Source organism: Myotis myotis, unplaced genomic scaffold, assembly GCF_014108235.1.
Source record: "Myotis myotis isolate mMyoMyo1 unplaced genomic scaffold, mMyoMyo1.p scaffold_m19_p_5, whole genome shotgun sequence".
Taxonomy (NCBI): domain Eukaryota; kingdom Metazoa; phylum Chordata; class Mammalia; order Chiroptera; family Vespertilionidae; genus Myotis; species Myotis myotis.
In genome coordinates, this window is record NW_023416357.1 from 110188253 (window position 1) to 110215163 (window position 26911).

Here is a 26911-nt window from a genome sequence, read left to right on the forward strand (position 1 = left end):
AATAGATCATTTTAATAAAAATTTAATATTTTCTCTTGAACATTAACTTACCAGACACTGAATAACTGCACAAACTAATAAGCGTAACACGAATAAACCTATTGTTCTTGTTCTCCAAAAGCTAAATATTTCCTGTTGCGCACACCAAACAAGTCAGTCCAAGACTAATGACGTGGCAGTCGGCTGCTATAATATTCAGTGCTGGTATTAGCAGAGAGAAATGGTGCGCCTGCATGTAAGGCGCGTAAGGAAAATGAATGCAACATGATTGTAGTAATCAGTCATTAGCGAACATTGTAGTTTGTTATTAATAATTATGTATAACAGGATATTCTAAAAATTAAGTTACGATTTTTTTTTTTATTTCTACAGAGAGGAAGGGAGAGGAATAGAGAGTTAGAAACATCGATCAGAGAGAAACATCTATCAGCTGCCTCCTGCACACCCCCTACTGGAGATGTGCCCGCAACCAAGGTACATGCCCTTGACCGGAACTGAACCTGGGACCTTTCAGTCTGCAGGCCGACGCTCTATCCACTGAGCCATAGGGCAAATTACGAAATTTTTATTAAAATGTTTCTTACATACCGTTATATTGGCTTGGCCGCAAAAATATTCATTGTGGGCCGCGAGTTTGACATGCTTGGTCTACATAGTCTGAAACAATTCTTTAAAATTCAGTCAAAAGAACTTATAAATGAAATATTTTCCTTTCCTGGATTTATAAAATGTTTTGGCCTGGGAGAAGCAAGATTGTGAGGCATACTTCTCTTGCTGTGGGAGCTGCTGTCAGCTGCCTGAGAGGCTGGCTTGGCTGGAGCGGGGGAGGGCCTCCTGCTGACACTGAGTGGTACCTGGCCTGGGCAGGGGTTCATCTGGCGGAAGTGGACTTGTTATATGATTGATGGTACCCAGGACCCCTTTGGGGAGGTCTTTATTATGTTATTATCATGACGGTATCCTTTAGGCCTGGAGATTAATTTTTGTTCTTACCTAGGTGCACCAGAGTGTTTCTCAAACTGAGAGGGTAGCAGCCAGCCACTCAGTGCTGCATGCGCCTTCGCTTTAATCAGGAATGGGTGTCAGAACCAGAGATGTTTCAGTCTGTGATTTATTCTTAGTTTAGAGGGTTTTTCCTGTTAAACTGACTTAACTTCTGAAAAGTGAGTCATATTTATGGTTTCAAACGTTTACTCTTTGACTAGTCTCGAAAGAGGCGAGTTACTGTTTCTGCCTTGTCAGTGTGTGAGGCCTGCTGCCGCCACAGCAAGACGGGGGACGCCATGCCGGTGTCCCTCAGCACCAGCAGCCCCTCGACTAAGGCTGGTGGCCGCCCACTGTCAGCAAGCCTGGACTGTGTTTTAGGGCTCCCTGAGAAGTCATGTGGCGATAGGGCTCCTGTCCCCAGCTGCCAGTGCTTAGACTGCAATTTTCAACATATTGTGTTAAAACTAACTTCTAATTCTGGCTGTTTTTCTTTTTTCTTTTAGGCCTAAAATTTGAAGCTCTGTTTTTATAAATCACTAGAGGCCCGATGCATGGAATTCATGCAGTGGGCGGGTCCCTCAGCCCAGCCTGCACCCCCTCGCAATTTGGGACCCCTCGCTACTAACCGCTAACCACCCGCCTGCTCACTGCTCCTTACCGCTCGGCTTACTGCGCCTTAGTGCTGCCACGGAGGTGGGAGGGGATCCCGCCACTGCCGCTGAGCGGCGCTCACCCTGTGGGAGTGCCTGACCACCACGGGGGGCAGCTCCTGCGTTGAGCGTCTGTGTGCATCATACTGACCAGTCGTTCTGGTCATTCCGCCTTAATGGTCGCTTAGGCTTTTATTATATAGACTAGTAGCCCAGTGCACAAAATTTGTGCACTCGAGGGGGGGGTCCCTCAGTTATTAAACATTTTACAGCACAACACTGACCACATTGGTGGTGGTGGTGGTATTGTCAGAATGTGTTAGATTATGCAGATGAAAATCTATTTAAACAGATTTGATGTAGATATTTTCAAAGATGGAAGAATTGTCCCTGTCAACTGTTTTAGTTGATTCATATCTTCAGTAATTGTAATCATTGCAAAGTTTTCAGTCCCCGTATGGATTGCTGGATATAATAGGTCACGCGCTGTCCCTGTCCTTTGTAGCCTTTGTTACCTTAAGGAGGACTCTAGTTTTCCATTTATATGTTTAAGTACCAACCTTACCAGCTTAAAAATGTAAGCTTTTAACACTGCTCTCTCTGTTCTGTATCCTTTCGATGAAAAGTGGCGTTGGGTTGCAGCACAGGAGAGAAATTCAGAAGGGGAATATTGAAGTAATGACTACAGTAGGAGAAGAGGGAACCTGTTTCCCTGGCCACAGGTGCTGGCGCCCTGGACCACAGGGCTGGTAGCTTCTCCGGGTGGCTGCAGGCTGGGACCTCTGGCCAGTAGCTTGTCCATCTCCTGGACTGCAGCCAGCCCCAGGCGCTTGCGCCTGGACCCAAAGTGGGCGGCTTCTTCTTCTGGGGGCTTCTTCTTCTTCTGTGCTTCCAGGGAGGGTAGTCAGTTAAGTGTCATGCAAACATAGGCGTCACCAATCACAGAAGCCGGGTGCGGGGCAGGGAAGCCGCAGCTGGGGCGCTGGCGGAGGCTGCTTCCCTGCCCATGCACCTGGCTTCTGTGATCGCCCCTGCACCCGGCTTCTCCGGTCACGGATGGCAGAAGCCGGGTGTGGGGCAGGGAAGCCGTGGCCGGGGACGCTGGCGGTGGACGCTTCCCTAACCCGCACTCGGCTTCTGCGATCGCCCCCACACCCGGCTTCTGCAGTCACCGATCGCAGAAGCCGGGTGCGGGGCAGGGAAGCCGTGGCTTGGGCGCTGCCGGAGACTGCTTCCCTTCCCACGCACCTGGCTTCTGTGATCGCCCCTATGCCAGGATTCTGCGGTCACCAATCGCAGAAGCCGGGTGCGGGGCAGGGAAGCTGTGGCTGGGGCGCTGGCGGAGGCTGCTTCCCTTCCCACACACCCGGCTTCTGCGATCGCCCCCGCACCCGGCTTCTGTGGTCACCAATCGCAGAAGCCAGGTGCGGGGCAGGGAAGCCAGGGCCGGGATGATGGGGGCGGCTGCTTCCCTGCCCCTGCATCTGGCTTCTGCAGTCTCCTTTGCTCTCTGTGTCCGCTTCCCTGCCCCACCCCCCAGGCTTCTCCGATCACCCGCTGGTGGCAGGGCAAAGGTGGCCTCCAGGGCTGACCTTTGCCCTGCTCCCTGGCTCTTGCCTGCGCCTGGGTTTCTGATCACTATCTTCCATCCTTCCCCTTTCGCCTCCCATCATTTCGAATTTGCAAATTAACCGCCATCTTTGTTGGCGGTTAGCCGCCATCTTAGTTGGCAGTTAATTTGCATATTGCCCTGGTTAGCCAATGGGAAGGGTAGCGAAGTTACGGTTAATTACCATGTTTGTCTATTATTAGATTCTCTTAGAAGAGCCACTGGTGTTGCTACCCCAAATATCATCACTGGGCAGGGGGTGGGAGACCTGGAGCTGGGAGTTTCACATGGTTCAGCAGAATGGTGAGCCGCCGCAGCAAGAGCAGTCTGCCCTTTGCTTTTCAGCAGCTGCGTCTGGTTTTGATGGTCCTGATTAGAACTTTAGTCCTTGGCCTTTTCTTGCTGTCCGCTGAGACGTGGTCCTGGAAATGGAGGACTGCGATGGGCCACATGGCTCATCCCCGTGGACCAGGTGCCTGCGTCAGCCCTGAGCGGACAGCCTCTGTCGTCACACGGAGTCGATGTGACGGAGTAAGAGGCCTCGAGGAGAGCGCTGCTGGGAGCCCCTTGTGCGGGGGGTGCCTTGCTCAGGAGCGCTGCTGGGAACCCCTTGTGCTGGGGGTGCCTTGCTCAGGAGCGCTGCTGGCTTCTGCAAACACCTGGAGTGGGATGCCCTTGCTAGTTGAGGTGAGAAGATGCAGTTCAGACCAGCACAAGGTCCCTGGAGCTCATCCGCTGGCAAACCCGTGGAGCAGCTTGGAATGCCACATGCCGAGGCTCACGCCCCTCAGCTTTCCCTCGCTAAAGGGGGCAGTGGTGGCTAGTAGTGGTCATGCTTTAATCCCAGGATGTGTGTTTTTATTTTTAGAGAGGGAGGGAGGGAGGGAGGGAGACAAGGAGAGGAAAGGGGAGGGGGGGAGGGGAGGGGAGGGGAGGGAGAGGAGAGGAGAGAGAGAAACATCGATCAGTTGCCTCCCATACTTCCCCTGACTGGGAATGGAACCCACAACCTTTTGGTGTATGGGGGACCCTCCAAACACCTGAGCCACCCGCCAGGATGTGATGGCTATTATTAATGTGAATTTTTCCCGGGGATTGGAGTGCAGCTCAAAAGGAGGCGTGTCAGGGTAAACATCTCCTTTTTTAACCTCAAATTTTGGCTTTTGCTGTGTTTGAGGTGAAAATGCACTTGAGTGGGAGGAGTGCGCACTGCTGGCTGAGAAGCCGTTCTGGTGTCACGTCTGAGGACGGATGAGGTGTGCAGTGCTAGTAGCAGACGGCCCAGGAGAAACTGGATTTTAGAAACCGGTTCTTGAGAGGGGAAAGGAAGAATCCTTACGGCTCCACTCTCTTTACTGTTGAGTATTTGGTAACGTCACCATGTAATCAGAATTGGTGTGTTTTTAAAACCCTAAGAAAGAGAAAACATATTTATAGTACAGTACCGATTTATTGGGGGAAAATCCGGATAAGTGGACCCACTCAGTGCAAACCTGTGTTGTTCAAGGGCCGGCTGCACTGAATAGCTGTGCCAGGAGCAGCGCTCAGTGTGGCGGCCTCATTCATCCAGCCATCTGTGAACACGTTGAAGTACACGGACCAGAGCCTTCTACAGAGGGCTCATTATCATTCAGAAGCTATTTTCCAGCTATTATTGAGCCATATCTGAGGGCTCAGGGTCAGGAACGGCCTGACAAAACCCCCGCTCCTGTGGTGCTCCCCTTCCCATAGGGGGAGCTGGCAGTTAATGAGTCAGCGAGGTTTTCCATCCAGAGCGTGGAGCTGTGCTGGGTCAGAGGGCGTGCACGTTAGATGGGCTGGACAGGGAATGCGTCTCAGCGTGGGAACTGAGGCCCATGTGTTGTTTGTCCCCGGGACCTTCGATTTCCCCTGCTTTCAGGTGTGTGCTGGGCATTCTGTATTCAAAGCCGGGTCTGCTCTCCCGAGAGGCGCCCACCGCTGGAGCTGCGGGCGGGGGTATGGGGGGAGGATGGGGCGGCCGTGCAGGTGAAGCCCTGATGCCCTTCTGAAAAGCGGCGGTCAGGTCATGGTCCCCAGTCATGGGTACAACACTTGAGCGTGAGTTTGCGAGTGAGTATGTGTGTGCTGTTTCTTTTAGGGTCCAAAGCTCCCTTCACATTTTCAAAGATGACCTGAAGAGCCAGTGGTGCTTCGGCTTGATTGTAGGATTTTCTCATAGTGTTTTTTCTGAAAACAGGGCCTCACTGTTAGCGCCGTTTTAATAGACAACAGTGCGATGGCCATTAGGTGGTGGCAGTTCTGGCAGGAAGTGGGCAGGGGCTGGGCTGGAATGATCTGATGTCTTATTTGCCAAGCCTGAAACGCCATGGTGCCAGCTGTCAAGTATAAAGCTCCATTTTGATTTAATTATCTGCTTATCTTTACATGGTAATGTGCCCTTTGGCCATATGAGCGCCCATTTGTGAAATCAGTAACTGTTATTAAACAACAACAAAGCTCACTGGGGCCTCAAGTTTTAACCTACAGGGAAAGTTTTTCCAGTAAAGGCACATAGATGTGAGCATTTCCTGTCACTGGCTTCAAAACCTGAATACTTTCTAAACAGGCTTGAAACCAAAGAGAAATTGTTTCAGTAATAATAATTGAAGAGGGTAGCCAGGTTCTGGTCAGACCTGGTCTTTCAGCTTCATAGGATGTGGTGAGATATCAGATACCTATTTCAGCTGGAAAATGGCTCATGCCATTGCACAGAGACTTCCGTGCAGCTCCGAGTGCGGGGAAGTTTCTCTCTGGGAGCCTGAAGATGACAGACGCACGCACAACAGACAAAAGCAGCTCTCAGTGCTGTTACATAGCTGCCTGAAGGAGGCCTAAGCTTGCAAAAATTGAAATTGGGAAGGTTTTGTGGCTCGTCTTTTAAAGCACATCCAAATGGTGCAGTTGTAATGGAATTTTGCAGTTTGCACAAGTTTGGTATCACTGGTCCTAGTGTACAGATAGGGTTCCCTGATGTGTTGAAATCAGGATCTAGTAAGTTGGTCCCAGTTTGGGAATCAGAATGCCCAGGTATCAGATCTTCTCTTCCTTTGTTCTATGAGTAGAAGAGACATGGGTGACAGAGCCTGTGTCTTGGTGAGGGCTCTGTGGTGACAGAAAACCTGACATCTGGCTTATGCAGAAGGGGAGTTTATTGGCTACAAAACTGATGTGGAGGCTTCGGTCTGATTCAGGTACAATTGGATTCAGGGTGCAAATAATGCCTGGGAACTCATGGTCTCTGTGTCACTTGGTGGTGCTTTATTCTTGGGTTCTACCGTAAGAAGGGGCCATTTAACGCTTCAAAAGGCATTCTTGTCCCTGGTAGCTCTTTCTGATCAGATGACTGTAGCAGCTCCAACCTCCTATGCTTGCCGTGCTTAATTCACTCGGCTGGCCTGGGTCACCTGCATAGTCTGAACCCAGTCATTGAAGCCGGAGCCTGTGAAGCTTGGTGGGCCTGAGTCACATGGTCCATAATGAGCCCCACACTACTACTTGGCCAAGAGTGAGGGAGAGGGATCTTCTAGTGCAGAGCCCGGATGCTGGGGCGGTGCAGAGCCTGACCGCACCAGGAGTAGCCCTGGCTCCAATCTGAGGCTCGGAAGCCCTATAATAAGCCTGTGGGCCTTGGATGAGCTAGGCCAGCCTGTTACCCATTTTCAGGGCCCATAGTTCCATGTTGCATACGCCCTGTGCTCCCGGGAGTGTGATTCTCTCAGGCTCTGGCTGGTTCAGTATAGTAAGGGGACTGGTAGCCATTAGACCTCAAGATGGGTATCACCATTTCTTTTGGGGGGTGCAGAAGGTTGCTTTTCTTTTGCAAGATTAAGTTGGGGAAATGTAGATATAAACAGAAGTTGTCCTTATGATTTATTAGCCTTCCTGCCCATTATCCTGCCCCTATCATTTTTCCAACACTGTCTTGCAATCCTTGGAGCCATTGGGCTTGTCAGCCTTTCTGATGTGATCTGCAGTGAAGCAGCGGCTTCTCCACCTGTTGTCCATCTCCTCCAGCAGTTTGAACTTTTTCCTGAAAGATAATATCTTATTGTGCTTTGGGTAAGGATTTTTTTTTTTTAAGAAATTTAATTAGGTGGCCAGTATTACAAGATAATGTTGGGAGAAATACATACTACAATGCACTGCCATTATGAGTTGTCACTACTTTTTTAAAATTCAGATTGAAATATATATATAATTTTTTTGAATGATCCATTAGTTCCACTTCTAGGAATTCTCAGGAAATAATTATGTTTCAGTTTATTAGCTGCATTTCCTGTTTATTATCCCAGTGTTTATAAGAGTGAACTATTTATTGGAACCAAGCTAACTGTCCAACAATGAGATTAAATTGACAAGTTGTGGTGCCCCCCCCCCCCGTTCAGTGGGAGACTTACGTGACTATTAAACATGTTTGAACAGAGTCTCCGCCGCCATGTACCCCTTTGCAGGGCAGCACCACATTTTTGACAGATTGAATAGTAGGCTATAAATAGCCTATGGGCTACATGAAGTGGCTGGTACATTAGTAGTGATGCTAGTACTACCGTTGAATGACTGCTATTTAAAAAAATACATATTTTTATTGATTTCAGAGAGGAAGAGAGAGGGGGAGAGAGAGAGACATCATCAATGATGAGAAACATCATTGATGAGAGAGAATCACTGATTGGTGCCTCCTGCACGCCCCACACTGGGAATCAAGCCCCCAACCCAGGCATGTGCCCTGATCAGGAATCAAACTGTGACCTCCTAATTCATAGGTTGACGCTCAACCACTGAGGCACGCCAGTCGGGCGAGTTACTGTTTTTTTAAAAGCATTGTATGAGATGAGAATATTGAAATAGAAAGGTGTCAATGGAAAAGTTTGTAAAATAGTATATACAGCCCTGGATGGGCAGCTTAGTTGATTGGAGCATTGTCCTGTACACCAAAGGGTAGCAGGTTCAGTTTCCAACCAGGGCACATACCTGGGTGACGGGTTCGATCCCTGGTGGGGACATGTGTGGGAGGCAGCTGGTCAATGTTTCTCTCTCACATCATTGTTTCTCTTTCTCATTCTCTCTCTCTCCTTCCCTCTCTCCCTAAAAATCAACAAAAACATCCTCGGATGAGGATTAAAAAAGAAAAAGAAAAAAGAATGTACACTACAACCCCAGTTTTGTTAAAAGTTCCATGTGCATAATATGTACATGCATGGCTCTCTTGTGTGCCATCCATATGTGTTCATAAAAGAGACTGCACGATAGACTCCCAAATATTAATTGTGGATGGTGGGATACCAGGGCCCTTCCTTTTCTGTGTGCTTCGTGTTCTCTGAGCTGTGTGGGTCGCTGGGACGCATTTGAACGTGGCAGCAGGAGAGAAGCCTGTGGCTCCCGCTCTGGCCCATGTCCGAAGGGGTGGAAAGCAGGTACGGGCTGGCGCAGTTGGCTTCCATCCTGCCCTCTGAGAAGAAACTGGCAAATGTGGCCCTAATGGATTTGGTTTTTTTCTTAACGAATTAGCAAACATTTAAGAGATTGATGAGTTACTCTGTGGTGAACCTGGGGCCTCCGCAGAGGAAATGTGGCTCTGGGAGCCATATCTAGACACTGGTCACTCATGTACCCCTTTAAGCCGTGTGGATGCAGGCACTTGTCATCTTTGTATTGGGTTCCTTCCTCCTCCTTTGATTAATTTCACAATTTCCCTTCTTGCCTTTCTTACTAGTTAAATGTTTGTCAGTCAGTTGCCGGCAACTGCAGTCCTGAGACGATGGCAGTGGACAGTGATGTGGTAGGTGGGTGTTTGAGGACTGACCTTCCGCAACCTGGTGGCTGCCTCCACATGCCAACTGGCAGCAAGAGCTTGTACCTCCCCTTGGGCCTGGGCTGCCATCTGCGAGGTCAGGAGACAGCACCAAGCCTCCAGCCAGAGACGCAAAGTGTAACAGGCTACCATTTGCAGAATGACGCACTGAGCCCAAGTCCAGTGAAAGGAGCTGAAAGGGTGGTGAAGAAGCAGAGTGGCTGCCTAACACTGGCGCCCTCGGTGGTGCTGTCTGCACAGAAGTGGGCAGTGTGACAGCAAAAACCATCCCAGGGCAGCTCAGTAAAGTGATGCGGCCCTTTGTGGGTTATTTTGGATCGTGTGGGATTAATCTCTGGAGCCCAGAGACCAAAAAGGCTTTATGCCTTGGTATTTGGAAATTTTGTAGTACATGTGTACTGGCTTGGTTGTGTTTGGCAAGCAGTATTTGTTCTAGCCAGCCCACACTGGCTGCAGCCCTCAGGCCTTAACTGGACATATGTTCTTAGTGGTATATTGGAAGTATACAAAGTAAGGAACAGTAAGAACACGTTAAAAAGAGAGGAGGCTGCACATGGGGAGGCTCCCACTCCTTGTGCAGGTGGGAGCGGCTCTGCTTCCATTCCCTTTTGGTCTCGCCTTCTCCCCGGCTCTGATGGGCTTGGGCAGGAGTGTGAGAAGAAAGTGCTTCCACAGAAGGCGTGCGGACTAGAACTGCAGCCTCGCTGGGTGTGACGTCCCACAGTACTAGACGTGGGGGGACTAGTCCAGGTCCCTTATTTTACTGTCGGGCCCCAGAAGCTCAGGGTAAGTGACTGGTTCCCGGGCACACATTGCTCAGGGCGACCCCACACCACAGAACTGAAGGCTTCCTGGGAGTTGACCCTTCCTGCTGCCTCTGGAGAACTCTAGGTGTTGATAAGGTACCATTGTCATCTCCCCAGGCAGTGATGGGGAGTGGCTGGACTCCGGCCTGGGCGGGATCCCTTTTCCTTTAGAGACGGGCCCTGGGCCTCTGGGCCACATCCCTGTCTCTGTTCTGCTTCCCCCTCTGTGAAATGAAGAGTCTATTCTACTCCTCATAGGGGTGAAGTGCATCACATGGGGCAATGTGTCAGTCGCCTCAGTGCATGTTTGTAATTTAAAAGATACTGCTATCGATACAGATTCTAAAGTCTCCTCTCAACATGGATCAGCCAGATGGGCAAAGGCCTTCCTTTCCACTTCATGCTCGTCATTGAAGGACCAGAACAGGCGAAACCTTCTGTGTGAAACCTCCCCCTGGGGGGCCGTGGAGTCTGAGGCCTGGTCTCATTTCCTGGCCCACAGACGGCTGAGGGTGGAGAACCCGCTTCCCACTGTGACGTGTGCAGGTCAGGTGTGCAGGTGAGGTGTGTGTGAAGCGTGCAGCCGCGTCCCACAGCGGTGCTCCTCGCAATCCTTCTGCCTTTCCTCCCGCAGCGTCACCTAGCCTCTCCTGTTCCTGTCTCCACTCGCACTGCGTCTGTGTGGCTTAGCCCTGCGTGGCTATTCAGTTCCCCAACTGGTGACTGCCTTAGCAGTAGACACAAGCCCCAGGGGACCAGCCTGATGGTCACTGCACGGCCTGCCCGAGACAGAAGCAGCTTCCGACTCCTCTTTGATCCAGAGCATCCCCAGGGACTGCAGCCTGGGACTGCCAGCGCCGGGCCTGGGGCTAGACAGGCCGCTGGCTGAGCCATCCCCAGGAACAGCAGCCAGGCTGATGGGGAGAAGGGGTGGCTGGGGGGCTAGAGGCTGATGTGCAGGGAAGGTGGGAGGGGCTGCTGGGCTGATCTTGGTCCAGCCAAGGCTGAGCAGCTCCTGCCCTCCATCTTTCAGTGGCCCCAGCTGCAGCTGTGTCTGCAAGTATTTCCCAGGTGGTTTTTATTCTTCCTGTCTTTCCTTTCTCCCCACCCTCCTTGTCCCTGCTCCATTCAACTCAGTGTTGCCACTTAGTGGAGGCAGGGGACAGTCACTCACTGCAGAACCAGAGCGCTGTCCCGGTCCCTGCAGCGCTGCCTCTGCCCCCGCAGAACTGGGCTGGCTGCCGAGGGGGCACTGCTCTGCAGGGAGGCATGACTCTGCCCCTGGTGTTTTGATAGGAACAACTGTAATAAAGGCCGACAGTCGCCGAGTACTCCCTGTGAGCAGGCACTGGACAGGCTTTGACATGGGGGATGATCTCATTTACTGCACCAGCTGTCCAATGTTCCTTACCTGCTCACAGCCACAAAGCTGGGGTCCCCCTGATCCAGACCCAGGTTTGTCTACCCCTAGCGCTCACCTCTTGATTATTCACCCCTGTTCCTCCCTTGAAAGCTCCTTGACCCTGGTGTGCCTCCATTTCTCTCCCTATGAAATGGGGGTAATGACTCTGCAGAGCTACCTGTGTGTGTTACAGTGTACTAGCACAGTGGTCGGCAAACTCATTAGTCAACAGAGCCAAATATCAACAGTACAACGATTGAAATTTCTTTTGAGAGCCAAATTTTTTAAACTTAAACTATATAGGTAGGTACATTGTTATTAACTTAATTAGGGTACTCCTAAGCTGGCCTTTACTAAAAATGTTCATTTTATAATAATAAAGCCACCAACACAAAGTAATTACAATTCTGAAATTGATGACAAAAATACCTGTAGGATTTGCAGCTGGTTGGAAAAATACAGGTAACTTTATGCTTCGAGTAGGTACTTTTGTCACCCGCTCGTGATTTGCGGACACAACTAGCACTAACCACTGCACAATGAGACTGCTGACTGACTGGCTCACTCAACCCGTGCATGAATCGCATGTGCCTCCCCTGCGCTGCGTATCCCGCGGGCCCGCCTGCGCCGCGTCTCCCGTCATCCGACCGACCGACACCCCCCACTTCTTATAACGCCACTTCTTCAAATAGACTCGCCCAGGCCGAAACCCGACTTCTGCGCATGGGCCACAAAGTTTCGATCGCACTGTACGTGCGTGCCCACACGTGGTATTTTGTGGAAGAGCCACACTCAAGGGGCCAAAGAGCCGCATGTGGCTCGCAAGCCGCGGTTTGCCGACCACTGTACTAGCACACGCAGTGATATTCATTAGTGATGCTGTACTGAGGCCTCTGCCTGCAGTGCCCTCCGACACTGCAGAGATGGAGCCGGAGACAGACTGGGAAGGAGTGCCGTTAAAAGTACAAACAGTGGCCGAGACCGGCTTGGCTCAGTGGATAGAGCGTCGGCCTGCGGACTGAGAGGTCCCGGGTTCGATTCTGGTCAAGGGCATGTACCTGGGTTGAGGGCACATCCCCAGTGGGAGATGTGCAGGGGGCAGCTGATCGATGTTTCTCTCTCATCGATGTTTCTAACTCTCTATCTCTCTCCCTTCCTCTCTGTAAAAAACAAAAAACAAAAAAACAACTCAATAAAATACATATAAAAAAAAAAAGTACAAACAGTGGCTGGAAATCCTGGAGCTGCCCACAGGGAAAGGGAAGGAATTGGAGCTGGCTGGAAGCTCACCCCACTGGACAGGGAGTGACCAGTGATTAGATTGTCACAGGGCACAGCAAACACCTCGCTTGTCCTACTCCATGGAGAACCTGGTCCCCCAGGTATGCTTGGGCAGAGGTGCCTTGGAGCAGCATCAGTGCTGTGGTTTGAGAGACTTTTTGAACAAGACCCAAGTGCGTGGGTCGAGGCAGGGGTCAGTGTCCTGGCTGGGCCTGGGAAGCAGAGGCCTGGATGGAGCCCTTTGTCCAGGTGAGACAAGCCAGGGCTTCTGTTAGGCTAACCAGATACTGCTTGGCTGTTTATAGCTGTCATTCCAAGTGCTTTGAGAGGGGCGGTGTGTGACAGGTCTCTTTGTCTGCATTTCCTTACAGTGAAGCCGATGAACATTTTGCAGGCTGAGGAAATTCAGGGTCAAAAAGCGATGGCAGAGCTGGGCTTTGGAGCTCTGAGCCATGCTGATGGGCTCACTCCGTCCCCACCTCTGGGGAGGCTGAGCCCGAGGGCATCTGGCTACCTGCATCACCGTGGCAGGGCTTGCCTGGGAGAGGACCGTGGCTAGGATGCCCGTTTAGCACAGTGGGCACAGGCCACATGCTCCCTTTCCAGTGGCTGGCTGGCTGGCGGAAAGAGTGCTGCTCTGTAGTTGCCGTGGTAACACTCCTGCGCTTGTAGCCTATCTGCTGGGGGTATTTCCCTAGATGCACTGACATGGGGGGCACAGCAGTGTGGCCTGGTGGTAGGGGTCATGGTTTCTCAAGCCACACCTACCAAGTTCTGTGCTTGTGATCTTGGGTGATTTGCTTTGCGCCTCAGTTTCCCTGTCTTTAAGTGGGTTGTGGTGAGGCTATGAGTTTTAATGTCCATAAAGTGCTTATCAGCATAGTGCCTGGCACGATAGCCAGTGGTCAGTAATTGATAATTATGATTAGCTATTCGCCAACAGCTAGTGGGCTTGGGGAAATTTTCAGCTATAAAACACCTAAAGGAAGTATGGCCTGCCAGGGACGCGGGGCTGGGCCCGCAGCAGCCCAGGGCGGGCTCTGAGAGCAGCACTGTTTCCTGAAGAAAGGAAGCCGTAATAGGAAGGAGCGCAGTGAATAATCGGGGTGAGGGTGTCCTCACCCTCCGCCGGGAAGACAGAATGGAAGAAGGGATGTGAGGCTGGCTTGTGCTGATTTGATTTTCCTTTTCCTCATCTGTTCGGCATGTTAAAGCCTTCAGGTTTCAGCTGATTCTGCCATGACAGATCATCAGAGATGCTCTTAACTTGGAGGGCTGGGTGGGTCAGTGGTTTGGACCTCTTTGGGAGGCCTCCTGTTTTGCCCCTCCTACCTGAAGGCCTGGCGCCAGGTTTAGAGGAAGCTGTGCAGTGAAGCATCTGTTTGGTGGGGGTGAGGGTGGGGCCTGGAGTAAGTGGGTCAGATGGAGGCCAGGAAACCCTCTCAGCCTCTTGGTACCTGGGTGTCCCTGCGCAGGCGGGAGCAGCGCCTGATGAGTCAGTCCTCCGGGGAATTTGGAGCTGGCAGGGCAGGCTGTGAGCGGGGGGAGTGTGGGCCTTTTGTGTCTTTCAGTGCTCTAGCCTTTAGGAACAATCTGGAGATCGGGCTCTCCCATGGCATAGTCCTGCTTGTTTTGAGGTAATTCAGCTTGAATAGGTGCTTCTCTTGAATGCAGGTCTTCCAGGAATTAGCCCTTTCCCTTTTAAATGTTTAATAGGCTATGCTTATGTCTTAATAGCTATACTATTCTCAAAGCATAAAAAGACTTAAAAAGACTTACACGGTCTGTCATTTTCCACACTAAACCCTTATTGTGGTTTCCATGCGATTTTGAAGCCGGGGAAACTGGGAGGCTTTGCGGGCGTGTGTAGACACGTCTCTGTTCCTCTGTCCTCTTGGGGGCGGAGAATGGGACACGCCCTGACCCAGAGTCTCCAGGAACTGCAGGAATGACTCTGGTCTCCATTTTAAACATGCACGTCCTGAGGCCTCAGAGCTCCTTTTGAAGAGAAGTGGAGTTCTCCAGGCGCTTTTCGGAGGAAGCTATAGTCCTTTCGGTACAGCGCGAAGCTCCAGCCTCAGAAAAGCACCTCTGCCCCACTGCGTCCTCCTGAGCTGGAATGTGGACCCTGGAGGTCCATGAGCTCTCCTAGAGCGGAGGCAGGGCACGGACCTTGCTGGCCCGCCTCCCCATTAGACTCTGGCTCGTGGCTAAGTCCTGTGAGCACTGTGCCTTCCGTGGCTGCAGCTATGGTAGCAGGTGGTAATAATATTTTCTGAGTACAGATGCTCCTGCACTTACCATGGGTTATGTCCCGATAAATCCTTTGCACACTGAAAATATCATGTCTAAATGCATTTAGTTCGCCTACCCTACCAAGCATCGTAGCTTAGCCTGGCGTGGCCTGCCCTGAACGTGCTCAGAACACTTCCGGGAGTCCACAGAATCATCTAACACAAAGCCTGTTATATAGCAAGGTGTTATCTCATGTCATTTCTTATACATATTGCTTTGCACCATCGTGAGTCGGGGGCCTGTGCTAAATTGTAGATGGATCTTCTAGTGGACTAGTTGAAAGTAAGAGTCCTAAGTAGGCAAGGTCTTCAGAGAAATCGCCTCACTCCTGGCCCAGAAATTTCTAGCAATTCTTTAAAAACACCTTTTTAATTATCGGGGGCCAAGGCAGAGGCAGCAGAGGCCCCCAGCCGCGGTGGTGGCAGCAGCGGGCGGGTCCGGGGCCAAGGCCCTTGAACAAATTTCGTGCATTGGGCCTCTAGTATAGGTAATAAACCACCATGGTGAGTTTGCTATGTTTCCATGCAGACTTCTCTCTTTCATGTAGCAGCTATCCTTCCATTTAGAGATTGGATTTGGGTAAATCTGCCCTCCTTTAAGGTGGAGACAGCCTCTTGAATGCAGCCTACCAGCATTCATATTTAGTGAATGTGGCCCCACTTTCCTCCATACCACCGGGCAGAGGACCTGGGGCGGGGCCTGGGCACTTCGCCTGGACTAAGGCGGGAGAGGACGTTTCACCTGTTCTATGGGAGAGTCCCAGAAAGGACACTGAAGAGACCAGACACACATTGTACTTTGCTGTTTGGCTAGGACGCTGCTTGCAGTCTTAACTGTGAAAACCCTTCACCTCGTCTGTAGGCCACTCTGAAACTGTAGGAGTGTGGGTGTGACCACCCCTTCTCCCTACTTGAAAAGGAAATCAGGGTTTTAGCATTAGAGACCAGAAGATGGACCTTGTATGTGCCCCTGCTGGCTTCACTTGAGTCCAAATAACTTTCTCAAGTGATGGCCAGTGGGCAAGATGCATTTCCTTTGGAATATTTCTGTCAAACTGTAGATTTCCTGGATGCATTCTGCACATGAGCCACCTCTTCTTGGTAAACTGTGCTGCTATAAGAATGTTAGGAATTGTCTTTATTGGTTCTCCATATGTGCTCTAGCCACTGCATTTCCAAGGTGAAGGGATAGAGCGGGCTTACAAGGGAGGTGGTGATGAACTTGGAGTCTCTCCTGGTTTGTGGTGGCTCAGTGTGCTGTCCAGTCTGTGGAGAGAGCTTGCATGTCCTGTCTCTATCCAGCGGTGAGTGCTCTCTCATTTCTTCCCAGGTTGGCTGGCTCCTCTGGCTGATGGCATGTTGAGATTCAAGGGCCGGTGGCAGCGAGGACTTCTGATCCAGAGGGGACCGCTCTAGAGGCCAGGCCACCAGTACCATGGGCCAGTGTGTCACCAAGTGCAAGAATCCCTCATCAACCCTGGGCAGCAAGAATGGAGACCGTGACCCCAGCAGCAAGTCACACAACAGGCGAGGTGCAGGCCACCGCGAGGAACAGCCGCCGGCCTGTGGCAAGCCAGGTGGGGATATCCTCATCAATGGGACCAAGAAGGCAGAGGCTGCCACGGAAGCCTGCCAGCTGCCCACGTCCTCGGGAGATGCTGGGAGGGAGCCCAAGTCCAGTGCCGAGGAGTCTTCCTTGCAGAGGTTGGAGGAACTGTTCAGGCGCTACAAGGATGAGCGGGAGGATGCAATTTTGGAGGAAGGCATGGAGCGCTTTTGCAATGACCTCTGTGTTGACCCCACGGAATTTCGAGTGCTGCTCTTGGCTTGGAAGTTCCAGGCTGCTACCATGTGCAAATTCACCAGGTTAGTCACCAGTACTTTTCCAGGTGAGCAGAGGAGGAGCGCACCTGGGGCAGTGGTCCGTTAGGGTAGAACTGGGTTGGCTTCATAGAGTTTGGGTCTTTCTCTGTCAAATTTCTCTAAAGCTGTTCAGCCTCTGAATAACTGGGCGCCGACCCTCCTTGACTAAAGTTAAACAGGGCATAATCCATGCTGAGCCCTCTTGCCACGTTGCGGCCCAGCCTTACTGCTGCTGCAGACCCTCTGCTCCCTCTTGTCATCCACTCCCTTCCTCCCTCTCTACTGCTGTGCGCCTGGCATGCCAGGCACTGGGAGGGCCCCTGGGATGTGCCTGTCACTGCATGAGGCCAGTGACCCCTCCACACAGTGCCTCGCTGGCCCGGGATCCAGCAGTAGTTGGCATCTCATAGTCGTACATCTCCGTGGAGGGTGGGGGGGGGGGGGGGAGGCATGGCAGGATTACCCCAAGGTGTGGTTTGCAACGTGCTGGGGGTAAATAAGAATTTACTTTGGGAACTCCTCATGTAACCTCTAGCCCTGGGGTAGGGTAGGTTACCCAGCAGACCTCAGAGGCCTTTTCTCTTTAGTGGATACAGCAGTCTCTAAGTTGGTGATCAATGTGGGCTATATTGTGAGCTAAAAGTGTTATACAGATGTTTAGAATACATACACAATTTTTGTTTCTTAAGAGAAAATTTTGATCACTGGTGGGAGTTACCCAGGTTCATCCAGAATCTTTGGTTTCTTGGCAGTTACCAAGAAACAGCCCGCAGAGCACAGGAGAGCAGGAAGGGCCCCTCGGGGAGGAGAGTGCGGCACAGTCACTGTTGCAGAATGGGGAGCAGGGCCTGGAGCTGACACTTGGCTTTGGGAAGGGGAACAAATGAGCGGATAGGCAGGCACTGTTAGAAGCGGTTGACATATTAACTTGTCCTCACCCACACCCTGAAGACTGTCGTGTAGTCTCAGCACTTCCCAGGTGGAGGAGTCGGCATTCCCACCCAGCCACCCAGCTGCATGGTGCTAATCTCCACGCTGTTGCCTCACAGGAAATGATTCTTGTTGACAGTGATTAATTGTGTCCCTACTTCCTGTTGCAGGAAGGAGTTTTTTGATGGCTGCAAAGCAATAAGTGCAGACAGCATTGATGGGATCTGTGCACGGTTCCCCAGCCTCTTGACAGAAGCCAAGCAAGAGGACAAATTCAAGGATCTGTACCGGTTTACATTTCAGTTTGGCCTGGACTCTGAAGAAGGGCAGCGGTCACTGCATCGGGAAATAGCCATTGCCCTGTGGAAGCTAGTCTTTACCCAGAACAACCCGCCAGTGTTGGACCAGTGGCTACACTTCCTAACAGAGAACCCCTCGGGGGTCAAGGGCATCTCCCGGGACACTTGGAATATGTTCCTTAACTTCACTCAGGTGATTGGCCCCGACCTCAGCAACTACAGCGAAGATGAAGCCTGGCCGAGTCTCTTCGATACCTTTGTGGAGTGGGAGATGGAGCGGAGGAAGAGGGAAGGGGCCGGGGGCGGTGTGCACAGCTCAGGGCCCTTGGGCTTGTGTCCCCAGGAGCAGACTTAGTGCTCTGTCCCAGGCTGCGCTGCCCTGGAGCCAGCCGAGGAATGGACCTTTCTGGAAATTACCGAAGATCCGGATATTTTCTACTTTACACCTTTCTCTGCCTTGTATCTGAAAGGGCTCTAAAATGCTGTATCATGTTTTAGGCACTTTCTTCACTTTTTGGTTATTTTGGTTATTTCCTTTTTGGGGGCATCCCCCAAAATATTTGAACCTGGCTACATGTTATGTATCTTTTTTATAAGCCTTCAGATAGAATAAGCCTGCCATTTCTTGCACAAATAGATTGTTTGTGGGGGAGGGCGCCAAGCGGGGGCTGGCGGTCAGCGGAGCTAACATTAGACACCAGTGCCGGCCCTGCTGTGCAACTGTTCCAGGGCAGGCTGCACTGGTGTGGTGCTGTTTACATGGTTGAATCGCGGTTGTGATAATTTTTAAAGATTTACACGGAGCTGACTAGCAGTGTTAACTGTTAACCACGTTGCATTAATTCCCTGTGAGTTAAAGCCCTTGGAGAGCTGGGGCCAGCCAAATGTGTCCTCTGGTGACAACCCCGTCCAGCTAGTGTCTGAACCCTCTCTCCCGCACTTCTTGCTCATTCCCTCTCTGACGCATTGCGTTTCCTGTCGAGTGTGCCACCAGCACGTGGCCCCGGCCAGTCGAGTGAGCGGCGTTCTAGAGCAGCCGGCGCCCGAGCATCGAGAGCAGAGAAAGCAGTGCTACCTCAGTTTGGCTGGAAGCAGTCTTAGATAGGTGTTTTTCTTTTATGAATTTTCTGTATTTTCATGTTGTAAGTGGAGATACTTGTTTTTTTTCATTTGCCTTGGAGCCAAAGTTTCTGTTCCTGGTGGTCGGAAACTGCCTGCAGCCACCGGACTTGAAGGAAAACTGTGGTTTGGAGCTCTGCTTGAATACTTTCTTAGAGAATTTGAGTATCATCAGCTTACTTGTCTGGCAGGTGCAGAAGCCTGGGGCTGGCCTGAACTCTGCCGAACGTGAGTGTATTTAATAGTGAACGTGTGCCCTTTCCCTCGTGCTGCGCCGTGTCGTCACTCACCCCGGGTGTTATTTATTATCTGTGTTCCTGTCAGGCTCACCGGGGTGATGTGATGACTGTTGAGGTTTACATTACCCTCTCCTCCTTCCCCTCCCCCAAATATATATATGTACATGTATAAGATATGTGTATATTTTACCTATCTAAAATATATATGTACACATATATGTATCTATATTCCCGTTTGCCTGCTAAAACTGGCCCTAGAGGAGGGAGACGAGGGCCAGGGAACATCAGGATGGAGGCTTCTGAATCTGAGTGTGGACCATGGTCACTAAAGAGAAGATGAATTTTCTCAGCTCTTTCCTCACAAGAGGGAGGCCCAGTTGCCCGACTCCTGCGCTCGCTCCCTGAGGCCGGCTTTGGACGCTGCCCAGGAGCTGACTGTCCTACCTCGCTTCAGTGGAGGGCTTGTCCTTTTCCCCTTGAAACCATGTCCTCCGGCCTGTGCTGGAAGGGTGGCGGCAGGAACTTTGGAACAGATGGAAAAGGGAATCTTTTAAATAAACGTATAAAACACTTATATTTTTGAGGTAGCGAGTTTGTCTGTGGAGCGTTTGGCGTGTTCTCCCTGGCTGCCCCACCTCCTTCCAGGCACGTTTCTCAGCCTGGCAGCAAGTGCTTGTTCCGAGGTCCGTGACTCCCCTTACGGATTCAGACTCCCCTCTTGACAGATGGTTATTTGAAGGGTTTCTGCAGTCAATGTTTTTCTGAAATTGACATTGACGGGGAATGTAATTGGAGTTTGATATTTGTTGCCTCTAGAGGGTGGGTGGTCAGCAATACTGCTGGAAAGCTGGAGAGGGTGGGGTCTCGGGCCAGGTGTCTGCGTCCTTTAGCCTGACACAAGATCCTTGTGTAGTTTCTAGGGACCCCAGCTGGTTCTGTGGGTTCAGTTGTAGTCAGGATGCCCAACCTGAGAGACCACCTTCTCATCCAACTGTCTGCGACCTCCTGTTCCCAGTTCTGAATTGGGCAGAGGGGGCAGGTGTCCTCGCCAGTGCACAGGAGAGGGAGGCCCAGGGTCCTGAGGACCGGAGGACTGCCTCCTCCCCAGCCGCCAAGAAGGCATCTCCTGCGTTAGGTGGACTAGAGCAGGTGGGTTTTGTTTTTAATTGTTCAGCTTCCCTAGGCCCACTGAAGAACCATTTTTTAAAGTTTTCAATTATACTTTTAATGATAATTATTACAAAAATGCAAATGAGAACCAGAAAAGGGAGCAGTCGGGGAGGGACTTCCAAGTTCCCTCCAAGTTTGTGTCCCTGACGGCAGTTCTGCTCGGCCGGTGCTCGACACCCTCGTGCCCACGGAAGCAGGCTTCCTGCAGAGGGACCCGAGGTGGGAGTGCGGGGTCTTGTTACTCTTCTGGGAAATGAAACACACCTTTCTCTTACCCTAGAACTAGGTTTGCTACTTGGTAAGCAGGAATGGTGTGGAAGAGGCCAAATGCAGGCCCCTCAGCCAAGCCAGGGCAGCCTTCCCTCCAACAGGGGGCGGGTGTGGAGAGGGCAGGATGCGGATGCCATTTTGAAAATAGGCAAATATCTGAGGGCAACTACAAACTGAATTAAAATGAGCTGGTTTTGGCAAATGGTTTTGTGAGCTTCTGTGCTGTTTCTTTAGCAATCAGAAAGCTATATGAGATGGTGTTACTGCATGGAGTTGCCCTTCCCCATCCCTGCACATTTGAGTATATCGCTAACCCGCCTCCTATAGTGAGGCCTCAGCAGTGCCCCCTCATCCATGCTGAATGCACCCACTTGTATGAGTTGGTTCCAAGACTCCATACCGAATTTTGGTAAGAAAAATCTAGAGCTGAGTGAAGATCCAAATTTCAACCAAGCTCCCAGGCCGAGGAAATCCAGTTGAAGATGTACAGGCATTGCTCTCAATGCCACACAGTGTTAGTTGGTCTCTGAAACAGTACTGGGCGCCCAGGAGTGGGACTCCACAGTTCAGGTGGCCTCATATTAGACTAGGCCAGATTGTGTTAAACAGAGGTGGGAAGTTACTGGGATAAGGACTTGGGTCTAAAAGCTTAAAAACGAAAGCAGATCTGTACTTAGCACTGTGTGTATGCTGCACTGAAAGTGTCTTCAGTGCAATGCAGCCCAGAAGTAGACCCACTTACACAATTACAAGGTGAGGCTGGAGGGAGTGCTACCAGGTTGGTTTTGTTAGCTGCCTGTGTTTCCTTTTCCTTGCGTCTCTGGTTAGTGAGGACTTAACCGTCTTGGTAACGGATGCCAGCTGAAAGGACTCTGCACAGTCATCACATAGTGGTTTGTCAAGTGTACTTTGGGACGCATTTGAGGACATGTGCAGTTGCCCCCTTGTCCTCCAGTCTGTTTTTCTGAATCGTACTGGGGGGTTCCCACCCCTCCCTGCAGCTGATTCCTATGGGAAGCTCTAATTGTGGCATTTATTTAGTGTAACCTGGACTGGCCTGCCTGTCAGGGAGGCTCTAGAGGTGTTTTCCGTACTGAGGGACAAAACATGCTTGAGCTCTGGTTCAGCAACCAAGATGGTGCCAATGGCTTTGAGTGGCCATCAGGTGCTGTTTCAGATCGGGTGCTGGGCATCACTCCTCCCTGCTCCTCTTGGAAGCTCAGCCCACTCTCGCACTTCCCACTTCCACTGCCCACTCCCTCCCCACTTCCAGCACAGGTCTTGGATATTGCCAAAGGAAGCCGTTCAGCTGCTGGGGTTCCCCCAGCACACATTTATTCTGGGAGAAGTGTCTTCCCTCTGACCTGGTCCCAGCCCAGAGTCTGGGATTAATTGCTCGTACCCGTTGCACTAATGAATGATTCTAGGTTTCAAAGGGGGAATTTGAAGCAGTAGGCAAAGGGGGCTTGGGTGAGTTGGTCTTACAGACACCCTGCCTTACCCCGCTGAGGTGATGAGTCCACTACTCACGTGACCCTCCACCTTTGTGGATTCCTCTTGGTTTGTGACCAGTGTGTTTCTTGAGGTTGTACAAACTTGTTGACCGAAATCAAAACTTTTGTTTGTATTCTCTGCACTGTTATGCTCTCCAAATGGCCCACTGAATATTTTTATTAACTTGTTACACACATTTTTTGTCTTTGTCTACATTATTTCTTTTGATGGTCTTTTATTTGGAAGGTTACCTGCTGTTGCGTTTAATAAATTTGTTTACTTGATTGACAGTTCTGGAAAAAACAATAAAAAAACTGGCTTTATTCTTGGGCAAGATTTACCCCCTGGAAGCTCTTCCAACATGATATTGGATAGCAGTTCCTATGCTTTGGAAAGTCCAGATAGTATAGGACCCAGACTCTCCCACTCACCAAGCTTAATTGCCTTTGGGGTCCCAGTATTTCAGGCAAAAGCAAACGAGCCCTCACGGCCACTCCCCAAATAAGTCTGACCTCAGCAAATGGCTGGGTTCCCATGAGGAATAAGAAGTAAGTGTGAGCTCTGTGCTGAATGGGTGGCTGCAGGTTGGCAGTGATTAAGGCAAAAGAGACCCGCTGAACTGTCAGGTGCCGCTGCTGGGTTACCCATGTCAGGTGAGTGAAACCGGTTTCCTTTTTCTCATCTGTGAAATCAGAAGACTGCTATTTCCATTAGTGTCAGGCTTTACACAGGAAGTGTTTATAAAGCACCTGAGACACATAAGTCTAAGGTTTCCGAAAGGACGTCAGGTGAGTCATCAGGGAATCCAGGATCCAGGATCATGGCACACATGCCCTTTCCCAGGCCACTGCCCCCTTATAGCCTGACTCCCCTCTGCCAGATTTGGGGGAGATGGAAGGCTTAGACCAGCGGTTCTCAACCTGTGGGTCGCAACCCCTTTGGGGGTGGAACAACCCTTTCACAGGGGTTGCCTAAGACCATCAGAAAACACATATTGTTTTTGTGATTAATCACCATGCTTTAATGATGTTCAATTTGTAGCAATGAAATTGGGGGTCACCACAACATGAGGAGCTGTATGAAAGGGCCGCGGCGTCAGGAAGGGTGAGAGCCGCTGGCCTAGACCAGCGTGATTCCTGATGACCCTGTCTGGCTCTTACATAGGAGTCTGATGAGGGCAGACTGCTCATGCCTTTCGCCTCCTTTCGGTGTGTTTTCTGTCTGGCTCCTGTTGATATTCAGGGAAGCGATGGGCCAGCCACCTCCCTTCGAAGGAGGCCCTAGTGGCCTTCCCAAAGATTGCCAGCCTCTTGCTGGCATCTCCCAAAACCAGTTCGGTGCAGGGGTGGGATGAGAGTGCTTTTCCTTTTCCTTCCTGGTGGAAAGGGGCTGAGAGTCAGGGCCGTGTCCTCTCCAGCTAAGAAGAGGGTTATGAAGTTTTCTCAGTGAGCTGGGATTTTTCCTCCAGGTTGAGTTTGGAAGGAAATCTAGAGGGTGGTTTTTCCCCTCACTTGAAAAGTAAACCTCCAGAGCATGTACTCATTCCGTTCCTGGGCTCCTGTCTTCTGCACATGCCCCTCCTTCCCACACACACACCAACCAGGCCTTACAAATTGAGGCGTGGGGAATAAAGTGAAGAATTAAGTGCTTGTACAGAGCCCAGAGCTACTCAAAGTGTTGTTGCTGAAATACACATTTCAGTTCAGTGATGGGCAAGCAGCTTCTGCACACAATTATCAGATGAGCTTAACTGCAGTGGACTTTTTCTAGCAAGAAAGGCGCACTAGCGCACACTGCAGTGGTGCTGAGAGTCCATCAGTCGCTGCGCCCTGGCCGCGCCCCTCCTCAGTCCAGCCAAAGCAATGCCTGAGCTGACTGGAAGCCATTCTCTAGCTCTAGGTCCAGAAGGGTTGGTCTGCCTGGGAAGGGAAGGGAAGGCCAGGAGCCAGGCCAATCCTTCCATTTCCTTTCCTTTGCTCTGATTCCTGAGGATGCCCTGTCTTAGGAAAGCCATATGGCCCTTCCCTGGTTTGAACTTTAGAAAGGCCTAGTGGAATATGGCAGCAGTGCCATCAGCAGCCACGCATCTAAAGATAGTGTTTTGTAATCCCCATGCTGATGGGGACGCTCCATGGGCCCTGCCTGTGTTTATTTTGGAAGGTGCTACTGAAATTGCTAGTAAATTAAAATATGAAGCTACAGAATAATGTGGAACTAACTAGTGTCTGACAAGGCAAGAAAGATACGACACAGGCTCTTGTATACATGGACTTACATAATAAAGGAGGCATTTTGTTTTAATGGGTAAGTAAAGATAGGTAATTGGGTAAAATCTAAATATTTGGGGAAGAGTTGTCACAGCCAAAATAAATTCCAGGAGGAATAAAGATATGCAATAGTAAGTTTAACCATTAAAAATGTATATACTTGTTGGTATTAAATTGATCTCTGTATCAAGACTTTCTAAGCAAAATAGGGAAAGAAGAAATCATAAAAGAACAAACTTCTAAAACTTAAAAAAACAAATTGGAAACATTTTTGCAATTGACAGACACAATCCATTAGACCTTAAAAACTCAGTATGGAAAAGTACTTAACTAAAATATGGGCAAAGGATATTGATAACTCACTGAAGAAAAACAGCCAAAAAGCTTCTGGAACAAATCGTAGATACATATCTAAAGGGTATTCAGAAAACCCAGAAAGTAAACCTATGATGAAAACTATTGTTGGCTTATCAAATTGGCAAATACTTGAAACATGTCCATGAAAAACTTTTCTGGAATCAAAAAAAACCTTACGTGTTCCTACTCTTTAACCCAATAATTTCACTTCTAGGGATTTTTCACGATACAGTATGTGCCAAAGATGCAGGTGCGCAGACGTAGTGGCAGCCTCACTCGGGATCCACTTCAGCGGCATAGGGAATGGTTAGCAATGGGCGCACGGCAACATGTTGGAATATTGGCCGCTATTAACAACTCTGCTTTTGAATAATGGAAAAGTATGACAGAAAATGGTAAAATAGTGACAGTCAACTCGGGTGGGACTAGATGTGATTTTAACTTGTATTTTTCAAGTCTTCATTAATGGGTTTCCTTATAATAGGGAAGAGGTTATTTACAAAAAGGGGCGCAAAAGGAAAGGGAGATGACCATGGCCGAGTGCCCTGAACAACCCCACTGTGGGGAGGAGGCCAGAAGAGTTCTGTAAACGCCCTTGGAATTGCCCTCCCCCCGAACGAGGTGTTGCTTCTCCAGCAGCCGCCTTGGCAGCTCGGCATGGCTGTCCAGAGGGTGTGGGAGAGAAAATGCACAGATGCACTTAGGAGTGGAATGTGTATTTTGCAAGAGGCAGCCTTGGCTTTCAAAAGGTGGGAGTGTCCGTGAAAGAGTGTGTACAGACTAGGGCCCCAGAGGTCTGTGGTCCTGCCCATTTCTGCAGAGTTCTGGAGCCGGGGCCCATGAGGGACCTCCAGTCCCCCATCCAGAAGGAAACTGCCTGCTACTGCCAGGCTAGTCCTAGGAGCAAAGGGAGCTCTAACGTGCTGTGCTCTCACACGTGGAAGAGGATCCTCAGGAGAGTGTGCCTTCCTGACAAGGCGGGCTTTCCATCATTTGTGAAGTAGGTATTAATGTCCCTTTTCAAAGGGGAGGAAACGGAGGCTCAGAGGGAAAGTAATTCCTATAGCACACTATTCTGTCCATTTCCACAAACGAGCTTTAAATTTTTACAATAATTCTTGAAAGTACGACTTTCTCATTTTATGCAGCTGAGGAAATGGACTCAGACGAGGTTAAGTGCCTCTCTCAGGAGTGTAGCTGAAGCGCCAGCCAGGCCTGTCCACACCCAAAGGCAGACACTCGCGTCCCCAGGTCTAGCTTCTCCGGAGGGACGCGACGGCCCAGCTCCCACTGCTTTGGAGGCCAGCGGGCAGGAGCCCAGCAGAGCTGCTGGCGTCAGTGCTCTCAGGGCTGCAGCGGGCACTGTGCCCGGGAACCTGCCTCTCCAAGGAGCTTCAAGTTGCAGTGTCTCAACCCAAATCCAGCCCTTCAGTTCGGCTCCTGGCTCCCAACTTCCATAGGGCCAGGTCCCTGAGAAGTTACATGTAAAGGGTTAAACACTGCTTCAAATGCCCAAACTTGACAGTTCATTTTGAGTAGAGTTTTTTTTTCTTCTAATTATAAAAGCACTATATTGATGCTACACACAGAAAAACATTTGGTAAAACCTAATCTGCCAATCCCATAACCAGAGATAAATACTGTGATAATCTTGGCATATAGTCTGCCCAGTTTTTGTTCCAAGCCTATGCATGTTCTTGCATATTTCCTTCTACATAAACACACTCTTCTCTAACCTCCATACTTCATACAACACGTGTTGTGAGTGCATGCTCTCACCTTCACAGCAGTCCTCTGAGATCTGGGTCATCATCCCCAGCACTGAGATGAGGTTATACAGCAGATTCTAGGAAAGCAGGATTTGGGTTGGGCAGCCTGGTCTAGAGGTGCGCTGCGCTTCTGGCAGGAATGCACGCATCAAACTAAAGAGTTTTTACTCAGCAAAGGAAATCATCCACAAAATGAAAAGTCAACCCACAATGGGAGAACATATGTATCAATGATATATCTGATAAGGGATTAATAGCCAAAATTTATAAAA

General features: G+C 50.4%; 1 protein-coding gene across 2 annotated transcripts in view; it reads left to right on the forward strand.

Annotated features, from left to right (window-relative positions):
- Positions 1-22569, forward strand: part of DCUN1D3 (defective in cullin neddylation 1 domain containing 3) — a 41263-nt gene extending 18694 nt beyond the window's left edge. For both annotated transcript variants that reach the window (XM_036307805.1, XM_036307804.1), the window contains 2 exons: positions 16193-16728; positions 17826-22569. In XM_036307805.1, coding sequence (XP_036163698.1) covers positions 16298-16728; positions 17826-18309 — 915 coding nt within the window. In that variant the 5' untranslated portion in view covers positions 16193-16297 and the 3' untranslated portion in view covers positions 18310-22569. The remainder of the gene's footprint in view (positions 1-16192; positions 16729-17825) is intronic.
- Positions 22570-26911: the final 4342 nt, after the last annotated feature.